The sequence below is a fragment of the Purpureocillium lilacinum genome (assembly GCF_023168085.1).
Source record: "Purpureocillium lilacinum CBS 284.36 DNA, scaffold_1, whole genome shotgun sequence".
Taxonomy (NCBI): Eukaryota; Fungi; Ascomycota; class Sordariomycetes; order Hypocreales; family Ophiocordycipitaceae; genus Purpureocillium; species Purpureocillium lilacinum.
In genome coordinates, this window is record NW_027072111.1 from 4399588 (window position 1) to 4425186 (window position 25599).

A 25599-nucleotide genomic window follows, 5' to 3' on the forward strand; every position below is an offset into this window, starting at 1 on the left:
CGGACACCCAGGTGATGCAAAACAGTCTCATAGTGAAGGACGCAGACTCCAGCATGAGATCTGTTCCTCAGCACGACGCCTAGGCCCCGCCGTGTTAACATGTCCCAAGGGAGTGGGCAGTGCATAGTATTCGCGAACTTGTGCCCCTCGACAAGGAGGCGTCGCGCCGGACGAACCAACAAGGTCTGGTGCCAAAAGGCCCATTTTTGGCTCACGCGCCATGATCGGAGGGGCACTTTCTGGCAATGACAGTGTCGCACTGGATTCATCAGGGCGCAGTCCGTCGAGGAATGTGACCCGGTGCAGGAGCGCGACAAGCTTAATGTCGGGTGCGACGCCACCATCGGCCGAGTCGACAGATCTTGACGCCTTCAAGGCTCCGTCTCCTTGCCAAGCCATGGCTGGCGCAAGGGCTAAAAATGTAGCATCACGCATGTCTGGCGGCGATCGGCCAGCGACCAGTTCGACGGTCAAGACTCGAGGGGCTCGTGTGCTCGAGGCTCGTGATAACTGGCCGCTGGGACCACGTGGGGGCCACGGCTTGTTGGGCCGGCGAGGCATGATTAGCGGAAGTCTGGCCCTTTTGGTTGGTCTTGGGTTTGTTCCTGATCGCCACAGTACGATTGCACCACCGGCCATTGTTCGACGAGAATGGTTTCCTGCATCTTCGTCTCTTCTCCCGGCCGGACAAGTCGGCAAGAATGGTGGTATGTCGCGCAGCGGGCCGCGCAGGCGCAGGCTGCGGGGTTCGGAGCAAGAGATTATCGTGTCGACTGTTCCGCAGCAGCTGCAATGGTGCTGAGCGCACGAAACCGCACAGTACAGCGTTGCGGCGCGAGGCAAATGGGGAGATGTGCAGGTGGTACGAAGTAAAGTGTAGTGTAAGTCGAACTCGCGAAGACGCGTGGCGTCACGAGCCACAGCCCAGCACGACAAGGGGCCTTGTGAGGGCGTCACCGGGCGCGCATGTTAGCTGGGCGCTGCAGCCATAAGTAGTATGTAAATGGATCCTGGAGAAGCCTCCAGGCCGCGGCGGCTCCTGGCGTTACACGCAGCAGAGAGCAGAGAGTCCAGAGCCGGGCCGGCGGGCGGGGGATGGGGGACAGGAAAGACACGGCGGGGAATGTGGACGCCCCAACCTGCGCCATGGTCAGGAACGATTCAAGGGCGGAAGCTAGGACTGGCAAGCCTCGAGTTACTCGACCGCCTGAGCTTTGCCGGCTCCCGGGCCGCCGCACCTCCATTGGGCCCTGGCGCTTCGAGCAAGGTACAAAGTACCAGTGGACCCTCTGAAGTGCCGGCCGCCATCGCACCAATCACCGCCTCCCCTCCATTCCCATCACGGCGCTCGGAATATCCTCCCACCGACCCTTCAAGGCGGTGTGAGAATTTTGTCGGTCAACAGAGGCAGAATCTCATCCCGCCATGAAGCCGTCCCCATCAGTCCGCCGCTGCAGCAACACCCTTCGACCCGCGACGTGCACCCAACAACGGACCATTGTCCCGTGCAATCACCTGGCTGTGCCCATCTCCGAGCCTGCCGGCTGATTGCTGGGCCCTTGTTGCCACGCCGCGCAATGGGCCGCAAACCGAACCCCCTCATCCTCGAGTACTTCGAGCGCGGGCCCAAGCTCAACGACAACAGCAACCGGTATCCCCATACCTGCAAGCAATGCGGCGAAAACTTCCCCAAGGGCCGCATTGACAGCCTCACCGCACACATCACCAAGAAATGTCCTGCAATCTCCGACTCGGAGCGCATGCGTGCCTGCCTCGAGCTGCACGGCATCGCCCATGCCCGATCTGCCGCCGAGCGGCACCAGCAGGCGCTTGCGCGGGAGAACGGTCAAGCCCTGTCTCCAGCATCTCTGCCTCAGGGATGGAGTGCTCTCGAGACGCTGGCCGAGGCGTCGCGTCAAGTAGACCTCAACGAGAATAGTCGCGCCGGCAGCCAGAAGGCGTCACAGCCCGCTGTCGCCAACGTCGTCGCGCCCAACGGAACACACAATGCCGAACGCTTCGAGCTCCAGGAGCAATACACTCTAGACAACCCACCCGTCAGCTACGATAACCGCTCGCAGGGCAGTGCGAGGAAAGACGGAAGCCCGGCACAGGGCGATCGTGCTGTTTCCGCTGACGCCCACACCCCTCCGCCGACCACCGACCTCTCACCAGAAGAGCGGCTACAGGCCCTTCTTCCTGTCAGCGACTCATCTCCCGATCCATCAAATATCTCTGTCGCCGTCGCCGCCGCCGCTCGCCTCAACCCGTCTTTCCTCGATCCACAGCTGGTACAGCACGATCAGCCCGCCTTGTCGCCCACCCTGCCCGATGTTCATGCGTCGCCAGCGCCAGAGGCAGCGCATCCTTCATCTCAGTCTGCGGCTGACGACGCGAACTCGTCGCAGCCCTGGGGCGAAATGACATACATGACCACCGCATCTGCTGCTCCAGTTGCCACTGACAGTCCGCCGGTACCGGCACCACTCAATCGCGGCGGAGTTCGCATGGACACTAGCGGACCACTCTTCAATGGACGGTCACGACATTACCGTTCCAAGTTCACCGCTGCAAGGCGCCAAGAGGTCAAAGAAGTCCGCAAACTAGGCGCCTGCATTCGATGCCGGATTCTACGAAAGATTTGCAGCAAGGGCACGCCGTGTGATACCTGCCGGAAGGTGCTGGCGCCCAGAGTGTGGATGACAGGCTGCGTTCGCTCGCGGCTACATGAGCAATTGGACCTATACTCGGCCGGCGTCCAGGTTGTGCTGTCGCAGAACCGAATCAACCTCCACAAGGACCAGTTACAGCTGACTGACGTTGGCTCCGTTGTCGAAGTCTCGCACTTCCCAGACACTGGAAAAACCATCAGCCTGGCAACACTAGCGGTGCTTCTCGAGTCGGGAGAGAGTCAAGAAGAAGGCCAACAAACAAGAGATCATCAGGTCATCATGATCAACCAGGACAAGGAAGAGGTCCCCCAAAAGGTTGAGGCGTACATGCGCGACGTCCTCCACCTCTTTATCGAGCGCGAGCCCTCAAAGTTTATGCGTGTGACACTCGAGACTGCCATGCAGCAGCTGGCTGAGAATGAAGACGAGTTGTTGAGCAAGGCTTTGGAGCTTTGGGGACTTGTTGAAAGCATTGATCGCGAACGGCAGTGGACCATTGTTGAGAAGTTGGCTGGCGACGAAGAGCGCTCTCGGCCCATCAAGGAAGCGCAGACGGAGAACGGCGTCGACATCTACACCATGATCTGCATGCAACTCAATGCCGCAGCCGAGCGCAAGGCCAATGCCACCTCGCGCAGCCTCCTCAACCTCATGGACCGGCTTCTCGCCGACAGCAAGACCAAAGCCGGCTTCAAGACGTATCTCACGGCCATCATCTTCCTCAACTGCATCGAAAAGTCGACTTGGGCGTTCAAAGCCTGGGAGCAGGATCACTTGCGCCCCGGTTGGCCTCTTGAACGCGATCCCAGCGTCTTTACTCAACAAGGCGGCAACCTGGCAGCCCTTCTCAAGATGCTGCTCGGCATCCGCAAGGCACTTCCGCAAACAACCCGAGGCGAGGACGGGAAACTGGCCACCACGGATCCTGATCCCGCCGTGTCCAGCTACTTCCAAAACCTCGACCTTGAATGTAAGTTTCGCCCCGCACCTAAACCTCGGAGAGTAGTGACCAACGTGCGCAATCCAGACGACACGATACAAGCTCGCCAGAAGGGCTCCCAATTCTCCCCAGCAGACTCCCGCTCCTTGGAGCTCATGTTCTGCTCCCACCTCCTGCTGCCCAACCCGTCGACCTGACATTAATGCCTTCTTCTACCGAGGATAGGGACAACCTACCCCGCCACTCCTCTTTCCCCCCTATGACGGCTTACGACTCCACGCGCTCACGAACATGATACCTACCTGACTACCCTTACTCGCATCTTTCCCCCATCGGATTTTCCCACTGTTGCGCTGCTTGCCTCTACTTCTCATCTTGTTTGATCGTGCATGGCGTTATTGGGCAAAAAATAATGGCGACGGCGGGAACAGCAAAGGGGCGCGCCGAGCAGCATAGAATGAATCCGTGTTCATGTCATTGTAATCTACCCACTGGTCGGACAAAACGGGCGTGGGTCGGTGCAACAAGGTAGATTAATAGCTCTGTCGAGACACCTCCGCAGGTGACTAGACTTCTTAAACTGCGTAAAATACCCCGAGTGCTGGTTTCAGAGTGCGACTGTCATGATTTACATGCATAACTCCCCTAGGGAGCAAAACCCCGTGCGTGCATCCCCTAGCACACTCAGCACGGCCCGTCTATCTACGCGCTTGTAAAGGTAGCTACACTACTCGTATCGGACTTGGAAGTGCTCTGACCCTGCCGCTTCGGCTTCTTGAAGCAAGCAAACTCATTCTTGCTCGCATCGCGCAGCTTCTTCAGCACGCTGCGCATCTCCGGCAGCTCATTCTGGAGCCGTGCGCGCGCGTCATTGTCGGTCCGCCCGTCGAGCTCCTGGTAAATCTGGCTCTGCAACTCCGTCGCCCGGTCCGTCGTGTAGTGGCTGAGCGTCTGCGCCACAAACTCGACGTCAAGCGTCGCCTGCATCAGGGCCTCGAGCGAGTACCGGGGACGCTTGCGGAAGGCATCGAGGAGCTGAAGCGACGTCTGCTCGAGCAGGAAGGAGAGGACCTGCAGCGTGAGCGGTGCGGCGGTCGTGGACACTTGCGAGTGGACGAGCACGAGAGTGAGCAATGCCTCGTAGATGTAAGGTTTGGCGGACTGGGGACGCTGGCCAGCAGCAGGAGCCCAGTCGGTTGCCGACAGCCCGGCCTGAATGATATCGTGGAGCTTCTCCACGGACTGCTTCGTGTATGACTGGAAGAGACGCGCGTCGATCTGCCCAAGGACGTCACGAATTGTCTTGGACTCGTCCGTCAACTTCACCGAGAAGGCATTCTCGAATTGCGCATTCAGGTTGGGGACCACCTGCGATCGCAGAGACTGGAGGTTGCTCAGCGTCAACAGCATGCGCACGTTCTGTAGGCAAGGAGTCAGTTGACGCAAAACTTGTTGGCATTAGATCGAAAGAGGTCCTTACCCTGTCACCCGGATCGAGGGTGCTCTTGCCTGTGACAAGCGGCGTTGCAGATGTGCCTTGCCACGACCCTCGGGTCGTGGTCCAGTCGTCTTCGCCTTTCTTGACCGAGCGCTCCGCATTCTCTACCATGCCACTCAAAGCCTTGTACAGAGTCGTCACGTACTGACTCCGCACCATTTGCAACAGCTTGGTCGGGGGCGGCAGCACCATGTTTCGAGCGTCGTCTCGGGCAGTGGCATCTGGGATGTACAGGATCTTTTGCATGCCGGACAACAGCGCGCTCTCAAAGGATGAAAAGGCCGTCGGCATGCGTGTCACATCGCCAGAGTCGGGCGACCTCTCCCAGTCTTCGACGTACTTGATGTTCTCCGCATCTCGGTTCCAAGCAGCACATAGTGCAGTCACGCAGCGTTCTCTCGAGATGGCCACCAGGGATTTCAAGCTGTCCAGCACTGAAGGATCACCTGACGACACGGGGCTGATGCCGGCCATATCGGAAGCCCCTGAGCCGACCAGTGTCAGCATCTTGGACAGATAGTGGACACCGCTGATAGAGTTGGACCATGGGGGCCAGAATGCAAGCTTCTCCCACGGCTCGCCTCTTCTAGGGGACGGTGGTGGTGGGTTGTTGGGGTCGAAGTTAAACCGTGGGTCTCGGAGCGTCGTGGGTGTCAGACCGCCGGCCGAGGCAGGTGAGTGTGGTGTCACAGGCAGCGGGGAGAAGAGCAAGGATATGTCCTCTGGCGGCATGCCGGCGAAGAAGGCATAGACATGCTCCCGCAGCAAGTCGACCAGCTCCACGATGCCCTTCTCCAGGTCGGCCACGGCTTGTTGTGTGAGCTTGTGATGAACCCGCGACTCTCCATTGTAGCCTAGAGGCAGCGATGTCTGCGTCTTGCCTTGGATGAACCCCTCTGCTGTATGCCAGAATTCGACAAGCTCTCCCAGAATGCCCTGCGACGACACGAGATTCGTGAGGAAAGCAAGCATCTTCTCCCATAACTCAATGACGTCGGGAGCGTCAGAGGTCGGGTTTTTGCCCTCCACGGATTGTCTGCCCAAAGACCGCAGATGGGAGGCGAGCGACTGCGGCGTTGGCTTATCGTTGTTAGCGAGCCTGCGTCGCAGCACCTCAATCTCCACCTTTGAGCGGTCTGCCGTCCCCTGGATCTTTCCTTTGAGGTAGTCGTAGCGACTTAGAAGCCACACCCATATCGGGTTGTCATCGACGCCAAGCTCGAGTAGCAGGCCGATAATGTCCATGTGTTGATCCTGGACCCGACCAGTCATGCTTTCGGACTTGGACTGCGTGTGCAGAGATATGAGCCTTTTCCAGATGTCTCGGCGGAATGTCTGCACTTGTTGGTCCACATCGTGCCACATGCGCCCGGCAACAACCATCTGATATAGCTGAGTGTCATCCGGAGTGTTGCCCCCAAGAGTTTGCGACAATTGGCGAGCCTCGTCGGCGAATTTTCTGGCGCGGTTGTAGCTCTCCACCAATGATTCATAATCCTTCCGCTTGATGCTATCGGAAACCGCAGAGCTGAGCTCGACGTATTCTTTGAAGTGGTTGAGCTGGCGCGAGACCGTCTTGAGATGCTCCTCTTTCTCACGACCTCCGAGGGCGGGGCCCCAGACATCCTCGGCCTTTGCGGACACGTCAAGAAGTGGCGCCTTGATTCCTAGGACGCCATATTCGCTCTCCTTCATGAGCGCGTTCTTCTTGCGATTATCCGACGGGGGCAGGGCAAGTGGGTTGCCGAGGCCCGTGCCGCTAATGCTATTGCGAAAGCTGGCTCGACTTGCGTGCCGCGTGTGAGGATTGCCTCGCGGCTGGCCCTGTTCCACACCGCGATACTTCATCTCCTTGTAGACGTTGTCAATTGTTGCCTTTGCCCTGACAAAGCGCTCGAAATTGGACTCGACCAGGACCTTGAGCGAAGCGGACTTTTGGTCGATTGACTGGGAGAGAACATCTAAACCGTGCAGGAGACTCCGCGTGTCGGCATTGGCGTGCATCTGGGATAGGAAAAGTGCAGGAGAGAAAGTGGTAGACGAAAGCAGGAAGCGGTTCCCTAGCATGGCAGTAATATTAGCATCAAATCATGACCCGAAGCTCTGGGGTTGCATTTGGGAGACGGCGAGACTTACGCATGCGCAAGTCATCCTGCAGGGGCAGACCCATGTTCTTGAGCGATCGCACGACGCTGTCAGACGTCCCGAGAGGGTCAGGCTCGTCCTTCTGGACCATAGTCCCAACTCCGGTCTGACCTCCCCCTGCCACCGACTCGAGGGCTTGGTATCGCGACCTTCGTCTCCCATGCTTCGTGTCGCCATCGTCGTCTGCCGAGGAGTAGCCTGCATCCTTTTCAGCAGGCCATTCTGAAGGATATGGCGTAGGCAGCTGGTAGAACTCGAGAATAGTTCGCTCAAAGTCGGCCATAGTGTCGTCGACGTCCGCTTCGGACTCGGGATGCGCCAGTTGAGGAGGATGAGGGGTGGATCTTCGCTCAATGCGCTGGGATCGTGGTCTATCGGGCAATCATGTCAAGTGCGTGATTCATATAGCGTGAAAAGTCCGACGAGATAAAGAGCGCATTGGCGGTAGAAGAGGACGCTGTCGCCGCAAGGGGATGAAGTACGCGTCGCACGTCGAGAGAGCCCCCCAGCTGGCTGATGGAAGCTGGAGCTGCGACAACCAGACCACATCACGTCGCGCCGCGTGCAAGGGGCTACTACGCCACATAAGGCTGCGGCAGTCTCCTACTGCGCCACATATGCGGCCGGAATCATCAGCCTTGCGCCGGTGCGGGCCAGCAGCCACTCACGGCTCGGCGTGCTGCAACGCAACTCCGACGGCTCCGAGCCGCTGGACCGAACCAAGTCGCGAAAAAAAAGTGAAAAGATGGGGCCGGCGCCACACCTTCGGTGGCTGGTGCTCCCTTTCTGTCACCGAATTGGCTGCCCGGCAGGCCCGCAAGCCCGGTGAGCCTCAGCGTGCAACGTAGCAGCCACAAGTACCCATGCGCGGTCAGTCCCGGCAAGGCAAGTGTCGCCGTGTCGCTATTGCCGTGCAGGTCGAGGCGCCCGGTCGCTGGTGCTTCCGCATCAACGGGCTAGTTTTTGTCCACACCTCCCAAAACTTTCTGTCCTTTGCTTCCACCTCGCGTTCTCACTTGGCCCAGCGTGTTTGTCCAGCAGCTCGCGTCTCTCTCTCCGCTCACCGCGCACAATCTCCAAGATGCTGGCCATCCGAGCTTTCTCCAGCCCGATCCCCAGGCAGTGCCTGCGCGCCGCTCCCCGCGCCGCCGCTACCTGGTCGATCTCCGTAAGGCCTCCTCCTATTGCGCCGACGCATTGAACATCTTCCTGACATATTCCGACCTGCAGCGCTGCTACTCTACCGCCGGTGAGCGAGTCGCCAAGTACGAGGGAACCAAGGACTCCAAGGTGGGTGATCAATATGCCCGGCTTTGTCTGTGCAATTGGCCACGGATGCTCCCCCCCGTCCGCTGGGACCGGCTCCCCGTGGCCAAAATCACTCAAGCCGGTTGCTCTGCTTCGCACCTCAAGTGGTTACTGATCATCTTCGCAGGGCAACTACCTCGTCAGCTTGATCGAGGGTGATGGCATTGGCCCCGAGATTGCCGTCTCCGTCAAGGACATCTTCGCCGCCGCCAAGGTTTGTTCAGCTCGCTGCCGCCGCCAACCACATTGAACGCTCTGACACCTCCTCCACTTAGACGCCCATCGCTTGGGAGTCGGTCGACGTCACCCCCATCCTGAAGGACGGCAAGACGGCTATCCCTGATGACGCGATTGAGAACATCAAGAAGAACAAGATTGCCCTCAAGGGCCCCCTGGCTGTAGGCACCCCGCCCCCGCGCGAATCGCAGAGCGTCGACAGCTCGCTGACCCTCGTGCGCTGTCCAGACCCCTGTTGGCAAGGGCCACGTCTCGCTCAATCTGACTCTGCGCCGTACCTTCAACCTCTTTGCCAATTTGCGACCGTGCCGTTCCGTCGCCGGCTTCAAGACCCCGTACGATGACGTCGACACCGTCCTGATCCGAGAGAACACCGAGGGCGAGTACTCTGGCATTGAGCACGTCGTCGTTGATGGCGTTGTTCAGAGCATCAAGCTCATCACCCGCGAGGCCAGCGAGCGCGTTCTTCGCTTCGCTTTCCAGCACGCCGAGTCCATCGGTCGCAAGAAGGTCCGCGTCGTTCACAAGGCCACCATCATGAAGATGTCCGACGGTCTCTTCCTCAACGTCGGTCGCCAGGTCGCCAAGGACTTCCCTGACATCGAGTTCGACGCCGAGCTTCTCGACAACACGTGCCTGAAGATGGTCACCGACCCCAACCCCTACAATGACAAGGTCCTGGTCATGCCCAACCTGTACGGCGACATTCTGTCCGACATGTGCGCCGGCCTGATCGGTGGTCTTGGTCTCACTCCCTCTGGCAACATCGGCGACGAGTGCTCCATCTTCGAGGCTGTCCACGGCTCCGCCCCCGACATTGCCGGCAAGGGCCTCGCCAACCCCACTGCGCTGCTCCTCAGCTCCATCATGATGCTGAGGCACATGCGCCTCAACGAGCACGCCGACCGAATCGAGAAGGCCATCTTCGACACCCTTGCCGAGGGCAAGGCCCTCACCGGCGACCTGGGTGGCAAGGCCAAGACCCACGAGTACGCTGCCGCCATCATCGAGAAGCTGTAAATAAACGGTGGCTCTCGCAAAAACATCAAACGAACCCCTAACGATACCTACCCACAACACCAAAGCCCAGGCCATCGCGGGATCACCCCCAACCCCGATGGTCATGCGCAAACCCGGTCTATCTTGGCGAAGCTGAGCAGTGCTGGTGCCGAGCTTCACGATGGCCGTTCGTGTAGAGTGTACCACAACCCGCGCTTCCCGTGCAGCGGGGGGCGCTACGAATTGAACTTGGTTAGAATTTCTGTGTATTAAACAAGCTATTGCATTGCCTAGTCATCTGTTCCGGTTACAGTGAGTGAATGAGTTGAACTGAGTACAAATTGTGAAGGCCCAATTGCTTCTTCGCAACGCTCCTGAAGGTGAGCTGCCTGTGTTGGATTTGTTCAACGCTGCATGGACAGATCTACCGTCCGGCCCCCATTGCTTCGTGCTGGCCGTAACCATGCGCTCGTCCACCAATGCAGACTCCATCTTGACATATTCTTACAAGGTATTGCCACCATGATAAGGGAGGCATGGCCCTCCGCGTTGCCGACTCTGTTTCGACGGCCACGAGCCCAGCCACAAACGACTGGAGCTTGTTCACCCACGCTCGTCGCCATTTCAGAGATTTCGAATTGGCGCCCTCCGCGCAGGTGCCTCCCACAAGCCTACTAGGAAGGTAGGGTCCAGACATCCCAGCGCAGACCGGGTACCTGGTCTCCCACACGTTGGTTAGTCCATAAAAACTCGACCGATCCGGTAACAATGGGCAAGTCATCAGGCCGGGGCTTCGGCCAGAGGGCTTGCGCCTCGCCACAAGCACGATGGCAGCGCGAGCGACAAATCGTTCTGGCTCGTTGCTGTTGTCGTTATCGTCTTCGGTGGAGCGACACGTCCATCCCCTTCGCCCTGGTCTAGGCCAAACCATCGCTCCTTGACGGCCCTCGCACCCAGCGTCGAGCCTCGCCGGTTCGGCCTATTGGGGAAGAACAGATGCGGGCGGACCGCCTCGGTGAAGCGCGCCCACTTCCAGTCGTCAGGGGAGCGGCACGCGCCGAGCTGGTGGTACGCCCTGATGCTCACGTCCCATGCTGCCGCCGCACCATTATCACCATTACCATCACCATCCCGGTTCCCGTCCCCCGAGGCCTCCGCAATGGTGATGTCGTAGTCCATCAGGCATATCCCGCACGACCCCTGCGAGTCCTCGCACGGCACCAGCCCCGAACCAGCCGACTCCTCGCCGGCCTGCCGCGGCGGCGGCCTGCGCTGCAGCTCCGCGATATGCTGCCTGTACGCGGAGCTGCCCGACAGCAGCGGCATGTGCTGGCATAGCCTGAAGTCGCGCGCGCCGGTGCACCTGCGGAACTCGTCGACGCTGCCGCGCGCGACGGAGAAGGCGTACGTGCGCAGGAGGAGCAGCTCGCCGTCGCGGATCCGCGCGTCCGTCGTGCAGCGGATGCGCAGGACGTCGCGCTCCGCGGTGTGGCTGACGCAGATGTTGCGCAGGGGGATGCCGTGGCTCGGCCCGTAGAGGTGGGAGTTCATGACGAGACGCGCCAGGGTGTAGGAGAGGTTGAAGCGGTTGCCGATCGGGGAGAAGCGGTCCTTGTTGTCGCAGTCCTGTCTGCTGCTGCTGCTGCCCTGCTCCTCTCCCCCTTGCTCCCCTTGGGCAACACCGTCTTCACCGCCCGAACGCAGATTCGAGTGCGGGCCCCAGTGCTGCTCAAACTTGTGAAGCGAATTGCATGGGTAGCAATAAAAGACGCCGCGTCCCAGCCGGGGGTCCTTCTCCAGAAGCAGGAGAAATCGTTTGCGGTCCTCCTGCGGCAGCGTGCCGGTGTAATACTTGGAGAAGCACAGACGATAAAGGCTCTTGCATGTGAGTGACAGGCTCAGCGCCTCGGGAGAGTCCAGCTGATCGTAAATCAACAGTATCGCATCCGAAGGAAGTTCCAGCAGCTGTGAGGATTCTACCCCGGTGGCGTCTTCTTTCCTGGTAGACAATGCCGCGTCGCTATTAGTAGGCGGGCTCAGCGGTGCCGCCGCGTCTGCATCCGGCTGCCAGCTATCGACAGCAGACTTGTTGGGCCAGTCGACGGGCTTGCCGGCAGACCAGGCGCCGCCGAGCCCCCGACAGATATTCAGCAATGGCTTGAAGTCCGGCCTCTGGTACGTGGTCAGGTGCATGTTGCCGCCGTTGGTGTTGTTGTTGTCGCTGTCGGCATGGGGGCATGCAGAGGGGGGGAGGTCGCGTGCGTGCCTTCAACGACAAGGCGGCATAGCTGCTCTCGTGATGGGCTCACGTTTTCTGAACCCTGGGCTCAGTTTCCTCAAAAGCCAAACAAGACAGAAGGCAGTGATGGTGGGAACGAGGGACGAGTAACTTGCGCAAGAAGTATTACGATGGGCTGGGCTGGCGCTGATGAAGAGGAAAAGAAAAGATCAGAGTGTTCCGGCTTGCGTGCTGCGGGTAGTAGGTGGTCAAGGGATCGTCAGCCCCAGGCCATCACCTCATATATTCCTTCAGTCGTGTCATGTCATCGGGCGCGGATAACTAACTACTGTAACTAGCGGGCACCCGCAGCCCGGAGCCGCGGGATGGAAGGCAAGGGAGCCAGCCAGCCATCCATCCGTAAGGTGAGCATTAAACAAGGCCCAGCCGCTTCGAGACCCAAGCCCAGGGGGGACCCCTCTTCCGCAAACGCGTCTGGAGTAAAACGGTGTCGCTGGCGGCGCCCTTCAACTTGTTTGTGCTCCCAGACCAGACCGTCCCCGCAGTGCCCGCACAAGGTGGCGGTCGTCACAAGACACAGAGGGGTCGCCTCTTAGCTCTAGGCCAAGCTGATGGATCCGTTAAAGACAGAATGACGTTTGTTTGGCTGGCGGTGTGCGTCGATGAAAAGGACGGCAGGGTGGCAAGGGGTGGTTGTCGGATGAGGGGCTCCACTGTCCCTTGCGGCAGCCCAAGTCTGGGTGCCCCGCCCCCGAGAGCCTTGCAGCAGGCTCTTAGGAGCGGGAGTCGGGAGTCGGAATCCAGGGTCTAAATCTCCACAACCCCAACTGGAGGCCCTGCTCTTGTACCACTCTGGAGGCACCTCTCGGGGCTAGCCTGGTGGGCATGTAGACGACGGTGGCCCATTTTCTGGTGTTGTCCAGCCCCGGCTGCCTGTCAAATATCTGGCAGGTTGGGTTTGGGTTCCGACGACTCGTCGAGTCTGTCTGTCACCTTCATGCTTTACACGGCATTGCGAACGAACTGGCGCTGGACCGATACCCAAGTTCACGTATCTGTTGCATACCTACAGGACGCGTCTTTTGTCAATATGACATGTACAACCTGTACAGAGCAGATACACATATGCCTTGGGTACTCCCCCAACTGGTGATGATGGACATGTTATATGTTCGCTCAAGGCGGCCATTCATGCACGCCTTATGAATCCGAAACTCCTCGTCGCTTTGCGCCGTCCGTGCTGTTGTCGCCCACCAATGGTTGATTTTGCCCACAAGACAGATTGCCGGTCCCCTCATGATCCCACAGGAGCGCTCCCATGGTTCTCCTCGCTGGGCATGCCCCCGCCTCGAGCAGCCTTGACCGCCGCAAGGCAGACGACGACTCATAGGCGCCCACTGCGAATCTCCTTTTCAAATATCTTCACACCCCACAAGTCGTAGAACTGCAGCGGGCCAAATGTCTGGAATCGGAGTCGTCTCCCGTCATCACGGGACTCGTCTTCACTATCCGAATCCGAGTCCAAGCCGTCGACCGGCAGCAGCGGGTATGTGTTGTCCATCACCGCTCCCGCCAGCACGTGCGACTTCTCCTTGCCCTTGCCCTTGGATCTGTTGGCGGGCTCATCTTGGCGGACCTTATCCTGCGTCTCAGATGGCCTCACGACCCGCTCTACTCGCTCGTCCTCCATGGCGATCCACTCGAGCTTCAGCTCCGGATGGTGCGACAAGTTGTCGACGATGAACCTCAAGATCTCCCGCATCACCCAGATGCAGGTGTCGTTGTTTCTAAAGTGAAGGATGTTGATGGCGCGCAGATTGATCAGACCCGAGAAATACTGCATGAACGCGTGCTACAGAAAAGTCGGTTAGTCCAGTCTCATCACCCGTGGCTGTCTCATTGCAAACTTACCACAGCGTGGATATTCATGCTCAAGGCCAGCTCCTCCAGGTTTGCGCCGCGCGTGCATATAAGAATCATCGTCTTTTCGTTCGCATCCCAATTCGGCCCGTTAGACTCATCCTTGATCATCAGGCGTTTCAGCGTGTGCATATGCTTCTTCAGGACTAGGCGCCGGATCTGATCAATCGTCGTTGTTGTCCGCGGCGCAAAACTCTCCGGCTTGTGCTTGAGACCTCTTTCCAAGAGGAACAGGTCGTGAAGCTCGGGAAGCTGCGCCATGCAGGACAAAAATGTCGTCGTGACGTGATCAGTAAAGACAGTCCGCAGAGCAAGCGGCCGTGTCTTCCCCTCTTTGGCCAGCAGCGCCCAGATCGGGGTCTGGCTACCCACGTTGAGCAGCGTGAGCTGCTTGAGACACGCCAGGTCGACACCGCGAGATAGAGCAGAGGCCTTGACGGGAATGAGGTGGATCTTAAGCGTCTCCAGAGCCAGGCCACGGGTCTCGCGCATGTATGCATCCATGTACCGCCGCAACCTGTCGCTTGTCGGGCTGACCCCTGACAGCTCCGCGGACAGCACCTCGGAAACCGTGCCCACGTCGTCCTCGACCGCTCGCACGTCATCGAAAATCTCCGTCACGTTCCTGTTCAGCATATGCATCTTTGACAGCAGGAGCTGCATCTCGGGGCAGTTGGGGTCGACGCCTTTTGAGCGCAATCTGTCCACCTGCTGTGACAAGATGTTGGTTTGACTCTGCAACAACCGCAGCCTATCGGTTAGCGGTTCCAACCTGGCCTTCTTCTCTGTCCACTGGCGGTCCCATTCATCTGCAGCTTCCGCCAACACGAGGGGGTCGGTCCCGGTACAAAGCAGTCTCGTCAGTTCGGACATGCTTGGATCCGGCTTTCTAGTCCCCGACAGAGTTTTTAAGGTGTCCTCGTCCGTTGTAAGCGGATCTGATGGCTCATCTACCGAGCCTTCCAGCTCATCCGCAATTGTATGAACGTGTGCGATGTCGATGTCGTCTGGTGACGGCTCTTCTCCATCAAGCCTAGTGTCTTCCGTCGTTCGTGGACCGGGTGGCAAGGGGCCTGTAGCTGCTCCATTGGCCGTGGAGCTTTGCTCCCCGACTTGTAGATTGGGTACCTCTTTCGGCATGTCGGCATCGACCTTGGGCCTCAGAGCCAGAGTGGGCATGGCTTGCTGGTCATCGTCGAGGCCAAGCTCACCAGGCAATTCCGGTGAGCTCGTTACGTCGCTGCTCTTCGGTGGTGCATCGGCTGAGTCAACATATTTTCTCGCGGCCCTTTCGATTGTGTCCAATATGTCCTGTTGCGCGATGGTAAATTCGCGAGAGCCTTGCTGCAAAGCCATGAGCTTTGTACATGCCTTCCTGATCGACGAAACAAATGCCTCGCGAGGGTCATTGCTGTTGGCTTCCGTGTCGACATCTTTGCCTTTATCGGTAGAAGAACCATCCTGTGCGTTATACTGCTGCATGGGGGATTTCTTTGTTAATGTCTGCTCCACATCGAGAATCCGACCCAGAATAGCCTCTTGGAACTTGCGCTCCTCCTGTGCGCGAAATGCCTTGGCAGGGCCAGTCGTGTCATAGTTGGTGTTTTGTGACGCTGGAACCACGTGGAAATCATCGTCGACATCGGAGTCGTCGGCGTCGGACTCCGGAGGAGGCTTTCGGGCCTGTTGTGCCAATGAATCGGACAGAGACAACTGGAGTTCCTTCAGGGTAGAATACGAGTTCTTAACGCATGTCCTGAGCTCCGAGACGGCGTCGAGGCTATCGATGTCCAAGACACTGAGGCTCTTGAGGTTCTTGAACCCTGAAAACGTGGACGGCTCTTTCGTCCCCGTACCACGTTTTGATGACGAGCTCCTGGCCGACAGGCGAGACTGCGGTTCCAAGACTGGAGGGGGACCGCCTGGGATCTGCGGCGGAGATGAGGTTTGGACGGTGGCTGAAGAGAATAGCGAGGAAGATGGCCCAACTGGCGGCGCAGACCAGTGACCTGTGGTGGGCTGGGTGTGCGGATCCGGGGATACAGGCAAAGGCGGCGGATGGTTGTAGTATGACTCTCCAGCTTGCATGCGAATGTGCAATTTGGTGAGTGACGCTATCCGGTGAAGTTCGCGGTAGACGGGTCGGCTGAGCTCGACGCGAATGTTCCATCTGTCGTAGCTGTCAGCGAACGCCAGAGTACAAGGAGTGGACAGCGCCGGGGTCCATACCTGAATGCTTCAAGCGACTTTGCCTTCTTGAGCGTAAGATAGAGCAGAGTGTTGAGAAACTTGCCGCAGCTGGCCGAGTAGAGATACGGTTGGTAGGACTGCTCTCCCTTGACGCCAGCGCTCAGCGTATCCATGGAGAGGTCGCGCAGGTGCTTGGCGTAGTTGTACTCGCTGGTGGTGAATGTGTCAAGACCGCCGGCGAGGCCATCGATGGGGGAGTCGAAATTGACGTCGTCGTCGTCGGGAAACACGATGTGGAAGTTACGATAGAGCTGGGTGGATGCGAGTTCATGCATGCGTTTGGACACGAGGGCCAAGCATATCAGGTCGCTCTGGGAACACTATATGTGCAAGTCAGCATCATGGGGCCCTACCAACTTGGGTCGTTGCGTCCCGCCGAGCGGGCAGGCAGCGACAAAAGGCGCGACGACGCCGTGGAGAAGGAAGCTCACGTGAGAGATGATGTCCTCCTGCGTCTCGGTGGGCAAGTCCAGGAAGCTGAAGGGCCGCTTCGCCGAGGCGACAGCTTCACCGCCGGAAGCCTCCGCTGCCATTATTGCAAGCAGGGGAGACGGAGCGCAGGCGTTCCGGCGAGAGGAGGCGAAACGAGGTGGAGGCACCGGCTCGGACTGCCAGCGTCATTCAGCTGCAGGCGGCGCAAACGTGAGGCGGGCGGCATACGGGCACGCGTCGTCGTGGTGTTGGATATCAGGTGGGCGGTGCCGACGAAAGGACGGAGTGATGGACGACTTGTTTCCAAGGACTCCGGGCGCGATTCGCTTGACTCAGACGGCGCGGTCCAAGGCTGGCAAGCGAAGGAAGCCAGGCGACGCTCGGGGCGACGAGAGTGGTGGTAGTGGTGGTAATGGTGGTGGTGACTGTGGTGGGAGGAGCAGACGGCACAAGTACGAAGCATTCCGGAACCGTCTTGGCCAGTGGCTGTCCGGCGCCTCGCTGCAGGCTCAGCGCAACAGCAGCAGTGTGCGCACCACAACCACGGCGCCAGCGGCAAGCCGATTCGAGATGGGCGGCAGAGGGCGTGGCTGGTTGGTGGACGAGCAGCTGGATGGATGGATCCGGTCGGGGATGGGGGGCCGTGAGCCCGTGACAGTTGGAGAGCGATGAGCCATGGATGCGTCCGCCACGCTTGCTGGGCGATGGCGTGCGGGCGGCGATTGGTTGGGCGGAGCTGGGCCGAGTTTAATCGACGGGGGGATGGGGTTGGTGCTTGGTAGCGCTCGGCAGGCGCTGTTAGTGAAGGTACCTCCGATTGTTGCTGCAAGTTCACGACGGGACGCAAGAAGCAACGCCAGCGGCCCCCCTGGAGCGGCCCGACGAGGCTGCGTTGGCCACCTCAGTGTCTCACGGCCGCGTTGGGCCCGCCGGGACGGTGAGCGGTGGCTGTTGGACGAGTCGGCTCGCGCAGAGAGCACGAGGCGACCAGGCAGCACGTTCCGCATCGCATATCTTCTCCCGAGTCCTTTGCCAAGTACGAGCCGTGTCTTGTACCCAAGGTACGAGTGAACGCGCTGGGGCTCTGGGACCGATTTGCGATCCGACTCCAAGCTGCGAGCTTCAATGCCCGCACTAGGACCAGTCCAGCGGCCCCAAGCCCCGTTCCCGGCAGCTGGCTCGACGCCGATGCCACAAGCGATCCCCCAGGTCCCAGGTCCCACCGGGTGCACCGTGCGCTGCGGCTCCAGGCGGTCCCTTCCACTTTTCGGCTCTTAGCGCTGCTGGGGCTCCCGCGAGGCAGACGAGTGCTTGGAGGGCCTGCTGGTTGGCTGCCCGCCCAGAGGCTGTTGGCTGTGACTGTTCTAGTGGACAATGACCGTCCAGAACGCGACACTCACTTGTCTTGGTGGTGCCGGGGACATGGACGTGAGCCAACTGGCGTACCTACCTTAGGCCTCGCGTCGCGAATAGTACCCAAGGTTCGATCTGCAACGGGTCCGGGCCTGTTGAGTCCTCACACCCCTCGGCCTACCACCGTGTTTTTTTCAATGCCCACAGCATCCGTCTCCGAGGTCGCACTGCAGCATAATAAAAGGATTGTGTAGCGAAAAATAGAGTGTGCTCGCGCGTTCGTATTTCATGTGCCCCGTAGCGACGGCGCTTCTCTCCATACGGTCCGAGCTGGAGTTGCTTCTCGAACAACTGAGGCAGTCAACGACACCCATCCAGTGGGATGAACTCACATCCGCGGTTCTACACGGCTGGTTGCCTTGGCCCCTGGAAGACGCAACACGCCAACGCCTCACGATGGAAGAGTTGGAAGCCCCCAGTCTCAGTGGAGCCCACGCCGAGATGCTAGCGGCCATGCGGGCCCCAGCGAGCCGCAGGCAGCCCAGGCCCCACTGGCTGCCACCCCCACCTGCTCCATAGGCTGAGATCCATGTATGGCTCCAGGGCCGGGCTGTGCAAGGAACCAGGCAAGCCAGTCATCCAGCGAGGGGACAATGGGGGCCCCTGGCTTGCCTGGCTGGCTGTTCCTCCACACGGTGTGACTTTCGTCGACCTCGACCAAAAGCATACCTCGTGCGACATCGCCATTGCCACGTCCTTTACTCTCTACACGTCTTCTTGCTGCACATCCATTGCCTGCACTGCCATTATCGTTTGTTTCAAGCTTCATCTTCCTCTCGCCAAGGACACCAAGAAAGCAGCACAAACCTCGCAAGGTCGGCCTCAAAGTCAGCTCGCTCTGCTGTTAGTTCGCCAGTCATTCAGAGCATCTGCCATCTCCACCCTGTCAAGGATTCGACTCCTCGCCCCCAAACTTCCAAGCTTGTCCCACGCTGCGGTCGAGGCGGCGGCCCAGAGCCCGTCGATCGGCCAGAGCCTCAACGGGAACCGGCACCGCACCAAGCCCACTTCGCCCACCTTGTGCCTCGCCCCGTGGCACACGCTGGTGATATAGCCAAGCCCGCCGCCACACCAAATCTGTCCTCGATCCATCCATCCTCGTCGCTCGTTTCCCACTTCCATCGCTCGCAGACACCTGCGCACTCGATGAATCCTACGCTGCTGCCATCCGCCTAGACAGCATGGCGGACACCGAGGAGCCGCAGTTCAACACGCTCGCCGAGCGGATCGCTGCTCTCAACAAGCAGAAGAACTTCAACGGCTCCGACGCCCCGCGAAAGAAGCCACCGCCTCCGGCTCCTCCTGTACGCACCACCAACGGCTCGACCCCGTCACCTCATCATGTGAACCCGACAGTGCCTCCGAGACCGAACCGAAACAACCCCCCGCCTCTGCCTCGGCGCGACACCCAGTCTTCGACCGCCTCGGGCGGCGATGTGGCCACCCAACTCAACGGCGGTCGGCCTGTCCCCCCTCCGCTCCCTTCGCGAACCTCGTCGTCGACATTGCCGTCTCCAGCGCAGCTCCCTCGCCGTGCCTCGACCCAGTCTGGCTTGTTGACCGCCCGGCGCAATTCCGGCTCCTCTGAAATATCCCAGCACTCAACCATATCGTCCACATCCATCGGGCACGCCTCGTCTGCTTCGAGTTATGGCTCCAATGGCGGTGCAGGCCAACGCAAGCTGGCTCCGGTGTTCGACCCTGCCAGTTTACCTCCGCTGCCACCAACCAGGCGAGAGCTCGAGGCCAAGGCGAAGGAGGCTGCGGCCGCCGAGGCAGTGGAAAGGGACGCCCGGGCTAAAGAGTATGCGGCCAAACAAGCAGCCAAATCCAAGACACCACAACCGTCCGCGACGCCGCCCGTCCCTTCAAGACCAACTCTACCACCACGTTTGCCGTCGAGGCCTGCAAAGTCTCCGAACCCTCCCGTGCCGGTGCCAGTGACTAGAACGGAGCCGGAAGAAGACCCAAAGCCGCCCCCTCGCAAACTACCCCCTATTCGGGGCTTCGGCAACGGGCAGTCGACGACGGAGCGCCCGCCTATTCCGACTCGGCCATCTGCGTCGGCCGATGATGCGCCACCACCAATTCCTGTCTCGTCACGGCCGTCGGCAGCCCAGATCGATGCAGCCTCGTCCAGGACTGCGGAGCCACCAAAGCCGCTGAACGACTGTTGGGTGTGCCGTGACTGGAGCGGCCCGGACGGCGTCGCAGCCCAGTTTCCGCGACAGTCACTTCCACGGAACGATCCCGTAGGACACCTGGCGCGTGGCCTGTGTGAGCCGTTCCCGTCGTACACTGATAAGGCACGCGCCATCTTTACTTGGTTCCACCACAACATCTTCTACGATACCGTGGCCTTCTTCGGCAATAACGTGCGGCACATGTCTGTCGAGGAGACAATTTTCAGTGGCAAAGCTGTCTGCCAGGGATACGCTGAGACGTACAAGGCGATTGCCAACCGGGCAGGGCTTGATTGTGTCGTCGTCGGCGGGCATGGCAAGGGTTTTGGCCATACGCCCCTCAAAAAGGGGGAGCGGCCGCCTCCGCCCAAGCCTGACGGCCATGCGTGGAACGCCGTGCGGATAGATGGCGGAGGATGGAAACTGTTGGACGCTTGCTGGGGTGCTGGCCATATTTGTGGCAACAACAATCTCTACAAGCAGGAGTTCTCGCCGAAGGAATTCACGAGCAGCAACGAGAGCTTTGGTCTGCGACATTTCCCCAGCAATCCAAGCTATCAGTACCGAAGCGATGGGCGCGCGGTCTCCTGGGAGGAATACTTCCGAGGTCGGGTAGATGGCGAGCCGCCCGTCTTTTATACCAACGGTCATCAAGAAGGCCTATCGGAGGAGAGCGTGGAACCGAAAGAGGCAGACGTTTCCGTATACAGCGGGCAGGTGGTTCGATTCCAGTTCTCCAAGATCTGCGAGCACTGGACGTCCGAGAAGGACGGCCTGGGGAAACCGCCTCTCTTGCTACTCAGCATACATGGCGTTGACGGACGTAAGGACGAAATGGTGCCCATCGAAACCAATGGGTACTGGCATTGGATAGACGTCAATGCCCGGGACTTGGGCGCGCCGGGCCAGTCTGTACAGGTCGCCATGCTGACGAGCATTGACGGGAAGGACGGCCGTGGAGTGACGGCGAAGGAGTTCCTGTCCAAGAAGGGCCGCGTAGGCATGGCGTGGTCGTACATCCTGAAGTGGAACCTGGTTTGAAGCCATGAGCGAGCAAGTTTAGACGAAATCATGACATTTATTTTCATGACCCCTAGTGAGCGTCTTCCGTCTGACGTGTGAGGGCTTCCCGGTAGCTCGTAGCGTACCTGCATATCGTATCGGATGAAAGGCGCGCGGAGCCGGTCCCTACTAGCCAATACCGCCCGGACCCCCGACGGGAATTTCAATGGCCGTGCCGGCCCTGGGCCCGGTTAAGTGGATCCCGGTCTACAACTCGGGGCTGGGTTCGGGAGCGTAGTCCGTCGCGCAGACTAGACGAAAAGAGGTGACTAGACATAGGGTCGCAATTGAATTTCCATGTCGGGGGAACGTCCCGGTTCTGAATAGGCATGGAGCCGCGGCAGGCAGGAGAGAAGATCGCCGTACTAACCGCTCGAGAAGAGCTTCTCGCACCCACATTCTATTGCTTTCAGCTCACGTACCGTTCACGTAGATCTCTGCGAGCCCTTTTCCAGCTTGAATGCCGATATATTTAGTCTTCTACATAGAGAAATTGAAATGGTTTTTGCGACAGTCAAGTTCTGGCGTTGACGCAGCACCTCTCTGTCATTTCCAATGGTAAGATCCTCCCGGACGAACACTCAGAGAGAAACATGCAGCAGTTCTCTACAGCGTCAACGGGAACCGGGTCCTCATCCACTTTCCATACTTGTAGATCAGTGTCGGGATCGGAATCAGCGCCACGGCAATGAAGCCCAGCAGCGAACTGCCCCACCCCACGCCCAGACTCTTGTACATCTGCGGCCCCGCGAGCGGTAGGAACGCGGCGACGGTGCACCGCAGGACAGAGAAGGCGGCCAGGCCGCTGGCGGCGTACTGGGGGTACGCGTCCACGATGTATGCCTGGATGGGCAGCCAGACGCCCACGATGCCGATGCCAAAGGGCACGATGCCGATGACGGGCACGATCCAGTGGACGGCCTTGTCGGCGCTCCAGCCGTACCAGAAGAAGGTGATGGGCAGGACGAGTGCGAACCAGATGCAGTCCGGCAGGCGAAACTCGGGCTCGTACACGCCCCCGTTGGCGGCCCTCATGCGAACGACCGTCTTATCGGAGAGGATCGAGAATGCTGCGAGGCCCACGCCATAGCCGATCAGAAGGGTCAGGTAGACGAGGCCCGTGATGCCGATGGACCAATGGTAACTGCCCTGGAAGACAATTGGGATGGTATTGAACAGAAGGTACAGGCAACCGTACGCAAACGCAATGTACAACGACACGCTAAAGATGATGGCTGAGCGGAACAGCATCTTCATGGGTCGAATCAGCCCGTTGAGGAGAATCTGCCCCTTGCTCAGGGCAGGGGCATCGGGGTCGACGTAGCAGCTTCGAAGCTCGGGCCGATTCAGCTCCTTCTGGAGGCGCTTGGTCTTGTGGGCGATTAGCACCTGGTGATTCGTCTCGCGACTGAGAAACGTCATGAGGGCGACGGCGATGGTTGCCGGGATAAAGGCAAGCCAGTTGACCCAGCGCCAGCCGATCGTCTCTGAAACGAAACCGCCGATGACGGGCGCGCACGAGGGGCCAAACATCGGTCCCAGCATCCATATCGTCATGGCCCGGCCGCGGTCACTGACGGGGAACATGTCCGCAATGATGGCGCCGCCGATGGTCTGGCACGCCGAGCCGCCCACGCCCGTCAGGAAACGAAAGAAGATGAGGGTATCCAAGGAGGGCGCGAGCGCACACCCAATCAGCCAAGCGCAGAACCAAGCACTGGACGTGACGAGGATGATATTCCGGCCGTAGATCTCTGACAGCGGGGACAGAAAGAGCGGACCGACGGCGTATCCGAGAAGGAAGATGCTCACGGGCATGGCGCCTTTGGTGATGCTGGTCTCATTAAAGTCCTTCTCGAGCGCTGAGAGAGCCGGGGCCAGAATCGAGGACGCAAAGGGCGTCATGAACGTAACGGCGCTGAGCAGGCCGGTGATGAGCCACTTTCGGCTGGGCGCAAAGTTGAGAGGCATCTCGGGATCGTGCTGGCTCTCCCAGCCGACGATGCCCTTGTCCAAATCCATCACCGGGATGGCTGGGGGAGGGAGCTTTTCCTTGGTCTTGCTCTTGGACAGGCGACTGAGCTTGCTATGCCCTGTCTTATGGCTGACATTTGACTTGCGACTGCCGACCTTTTCCAATGTTATGTCTTCCTGAGGGAAAGTCAGTACAAACCCAGTCCATGGGCTTGAGACTCATACCCGTTGAGCTTCGACGTCGATGTCCTGTAGCGCCGGGTTCCCTGCCTCGCCTTGGGCCTCTGCAGCCTTGGCATTCTTCTCTAAAGCCTCAGTGGCCTTGTGGCTTTCCGTCATGGTCGAGGAATCATCAGAGTCGTTGGCTGCGCTGGTGGTGGTCGCAGGTCTCGCCGGCACGCCTCCCAAGTCCTTTTCCTCGGGCAGGCCCATCTCGACAGCGTGAGGCTCAAGACTGGCCGCAGGGTGACAAGAGCTGCAATGCAATCCGGGATCGGAGCACCGTTAGTATTAGAAACCCTCCGTATTAGGAGATCAACTGGCGATAGCTTGTCTCCGCGGTGCACGGCTGGTTACAAGCAGCGTCACAGACTTCAGAGCGAATATATACGATCGCAACAGGATCGGACGTGGAAGTAAGGGTCGGAGTTTACGGAGATCAGCGTGTGTAAGACGAGGGGCCAGCTATGATTACACATCGGGGCAAGGCCGAAGATGGCACCGAAAATATTCTGCAATGCACCTTGCGAGGGCGACAAGATTGTGGTGTGGGAGCGAGAGCGGCGTAGCCACGAGAGACACACATGGTCATCCGCACACCTTCGCTTGCATCGCGCTCGGTCCTGACCCATTCGTCAGTAGTTCAGCGAGCCCCAAGCCTTTGTTGCCCAGTCTAAAGCAGGGAAGTGAGATTCCGGCCGGCTCAGAGCGGCAGGTTGGAGGAGGTGTCCTCCCCTGTTGTCCGGTTGAGCGGCTAGGGCCGCCAAATGCTGACGTGGGTATCGGCCGCGCTGTTTCCGCGACCAATGTGGCTGCCCGTCGTGTCTGAGCATCGAGGGCGGTCCGCTCGCCTTGTCCATGGGGGTCGGTACATTTGCCGGCGATTAGCGGGCGAAGACTCGACATTCGACGTGGTCAACACTCGCAGCAAGGGCTGGTGTGCTGTGGTTGTGCAAGCGCGTTATGCTATCTCGTTATGGCAACGGCCGGGCAGCGGTCAGGCTCACGTTTGGAAGTCTGGCTCCTCGAATCTCTGGCAGGCTCATTCGTTCGCGAAGGCGTGGCGGTTGTGGCGACGTGCAAGCTGCTGACCCGAAAGCAACGAGCGGAAGGGCGCAGCGACAATGCCCAGGATCGGGGTTTTTTGCTGTCAGCAGCAGACGCTCAGAGTTGGCGACAAAACGCCGCCGGGCCGTGATGATTGATGAGTGTGTGGCGACCTCTCGGCCAGAGCGAGAGCGAAGCGCCAGCCCGCGCGGGGAAGTATGGGGGCTGATATCAGCACCAGCGTCAAGAATACGATGCGAACGCGATGGTGGTTCCCGATCCGCGCCTCTCCAGGTCGACACCGGTGGCCATCATTCATAGTGAACGCCTTCTTGGAAAGTCAGAGTGCAGGAAAACGCAGTGAGTTTCAGAACGGCACATACTCTCTGATATACGACGGAGGGATATGCCCGCCGTGTATGGAAGCTAGGCTAGCGCTACCGCAAAGCAATCGCCAAGACGCAAGCAGGTGTCGCGGGACCCTGAACAAGAGGATCGTGCATGTTCCAACAACAGACTAACCGCCGGGTGGCGGTGCTGGCGTCGGGTTGGCGTCGGCGCTGGCGCTGTCATCGTGGTGACAAAGACGCGTGGAACAAAATTGCGTAGCCTGAGGACTCAGGAGCTCCGCCCGGCAGGTGCAACATCCATCCCACGCATGTCGAAGCGAAGCTACGCTGGAGCTCCCAATCTGCCCCACCTGCCTACTGAAGACTCCCCCGTCGTGGGTTAGGTTTCATGCAACTCGAACGTGGCCGCAACCACGACACCTTTACTTCTCCTTTGTTACTGCGCAGCTGCGTTTGCGATCGCGACGACAACACATTCGTTCGTGTCCCGTTTGGGCATCCTCTACCGTCTACTCTGCCGGCAGACGAACACGGTCAGGGGCTTTTTCTCATCAATTGTCTCTTCGCATGCGGCTATCGTGCCGCGCATCGCCCGTCCCGCGCCCTCTTCGCTCCACGATGCGACCGCACGAGCTGCCGTGAACATCAACGCGCCGCCCTCTCCGACATTCCCGGCCGCTTTGCCCGCTTCTGCTCCTGTCGTCGCCGCCA

General features: G+C 59.5%; 7 protein-coding genes across 7 annotated transcripts; 3 read left to right on the top strand and 4 right to left on the bottom strand.

Annotated features, from left to right (window-relative positions):
- Nucleotides 1–1577: 1577 nt before the first annotated feature.
- PLICBS_001034 (uncharacterized protein) lies at nt 1578–3809 on the top strand (the record flags this gene model as incomplete). The annotated part of the gene is made up of 2 exons (XM_018317897.2): nt 1578–3642; nt 3700–3809. 2 exons carry the CDS (start codon nt 1578–1580, stop codon nt 3807–3809), a joined length of 2175 nt encoding a protein of 724 aa, XP_018183422.2.
- Nucleotides 3810–4314: 505 nt separating this feature from the next.
- On the bottom strand, nt 4315–7538 carry PLICBS_001035 (uncharacterized protein; the record flags this gene model as incomplete). Its single annotated transcript, XM_018317896.2, has 3 exons — nt 4315–5031; nt 5093–7170; nt 7247–7538. The coding sequence occupies 3 exons, from the start codon at nt 7536–7538 to the stop codon at nt 4315–4317; spliced, it is 3087 nt and encodes a 1028-aa protein (XP_018183421.2).
- A 798-nt stretch (nt 7539–8336) lies between these two features.
- PLICBS_001036 (NAD-dependent isocitrate dehydrogenase) lies at nt 8337–9820 on the top strand (the record flags this gene model as incomplete). Its single annotated transcript, XM_018317895.2, has 5 exons — nt 8337–8423; nt 8486–8545; nt 8691–8777; nt 8839–8961; nt 9029–9820. 5 exons carry the CDS (start codon nt 8337–8339, stop codon nt 9818–9820), a joined length of 1149 nt encoding a protein of 382 aa, XP_018183420.1.
- Nucleotides 9821–10579: 759 nt separating this feature from the next.
- PLICBS_001037 (uncharacterized protein) lies at nt 10580–11992 on the bottom strand (the record flags this gene model as incomplete). The annotated part of the gene is made up of 1 exon (XM_018317894.2): nt 10580–11992. The coding sequence occupies one exon, from the start codon at nt 11990–11992 to the stop codon at nt 10580–10582; it is 1413 nt and encodes a 470-aa protein (XP_018183419.2).
- Nucleotides 11993–13422: 1430 nt separating this feature from the next.
- PLICBS_001038 (uncharacterized protein) lies at nt 13423–16741 on the bottom strand (the record flags this gene model as incomplete). The annotated part of the gene is made up of 4 exons (XM_065599708.1): nt 13423–13890; nt 13950–16137; nt 16188–16528; nt 16640–16741. The coding sequence occupies 4 exons, from the start codon at nt 16739–16741 to the stop codon at nt 13423–13425; spliced, it is 3099 nt and encodes a 1032-aa protein (XP_065455780.1).
- A 2493-nt stretch (nt 16742–19234) lies between these two features.
- On the top strand, nt 19235–21277 carry PLICBS_001039 (uncharacterized protein; the record flags this gene model as incomplete). The annotated part of the gene is made up of 1 exon (XM_018317892.2): nt 19235–21277. One exon carries the CDS (start codon nt 19235–19237, stop codon nt 21275–21277), a length of 2043 nt encoding a protein of 680 aa, XP_018183417.2.
- Nucleotides 21278–21904: 627 nt separating this feature from the next.
- On the bottom strand, nt 21905–23704 carry PLICBS_001040 (uncharacterized protein; the record flags this gene model as incomplete). The annotated part of the gene is made up of 2 exons (XM_018317891.2): nt 21905–23449; nt 23498–23704. The coding sequence occupies 2 exons, from the start codon at nt 23702–23704 to the stop codon at nt 21905–21907; spliced, it is 1752 nt and encodes a 583-aa protein (XP_018183416.2).
- Nucleotides 23705–25599: the final 1895 nt, after the last annotated feature.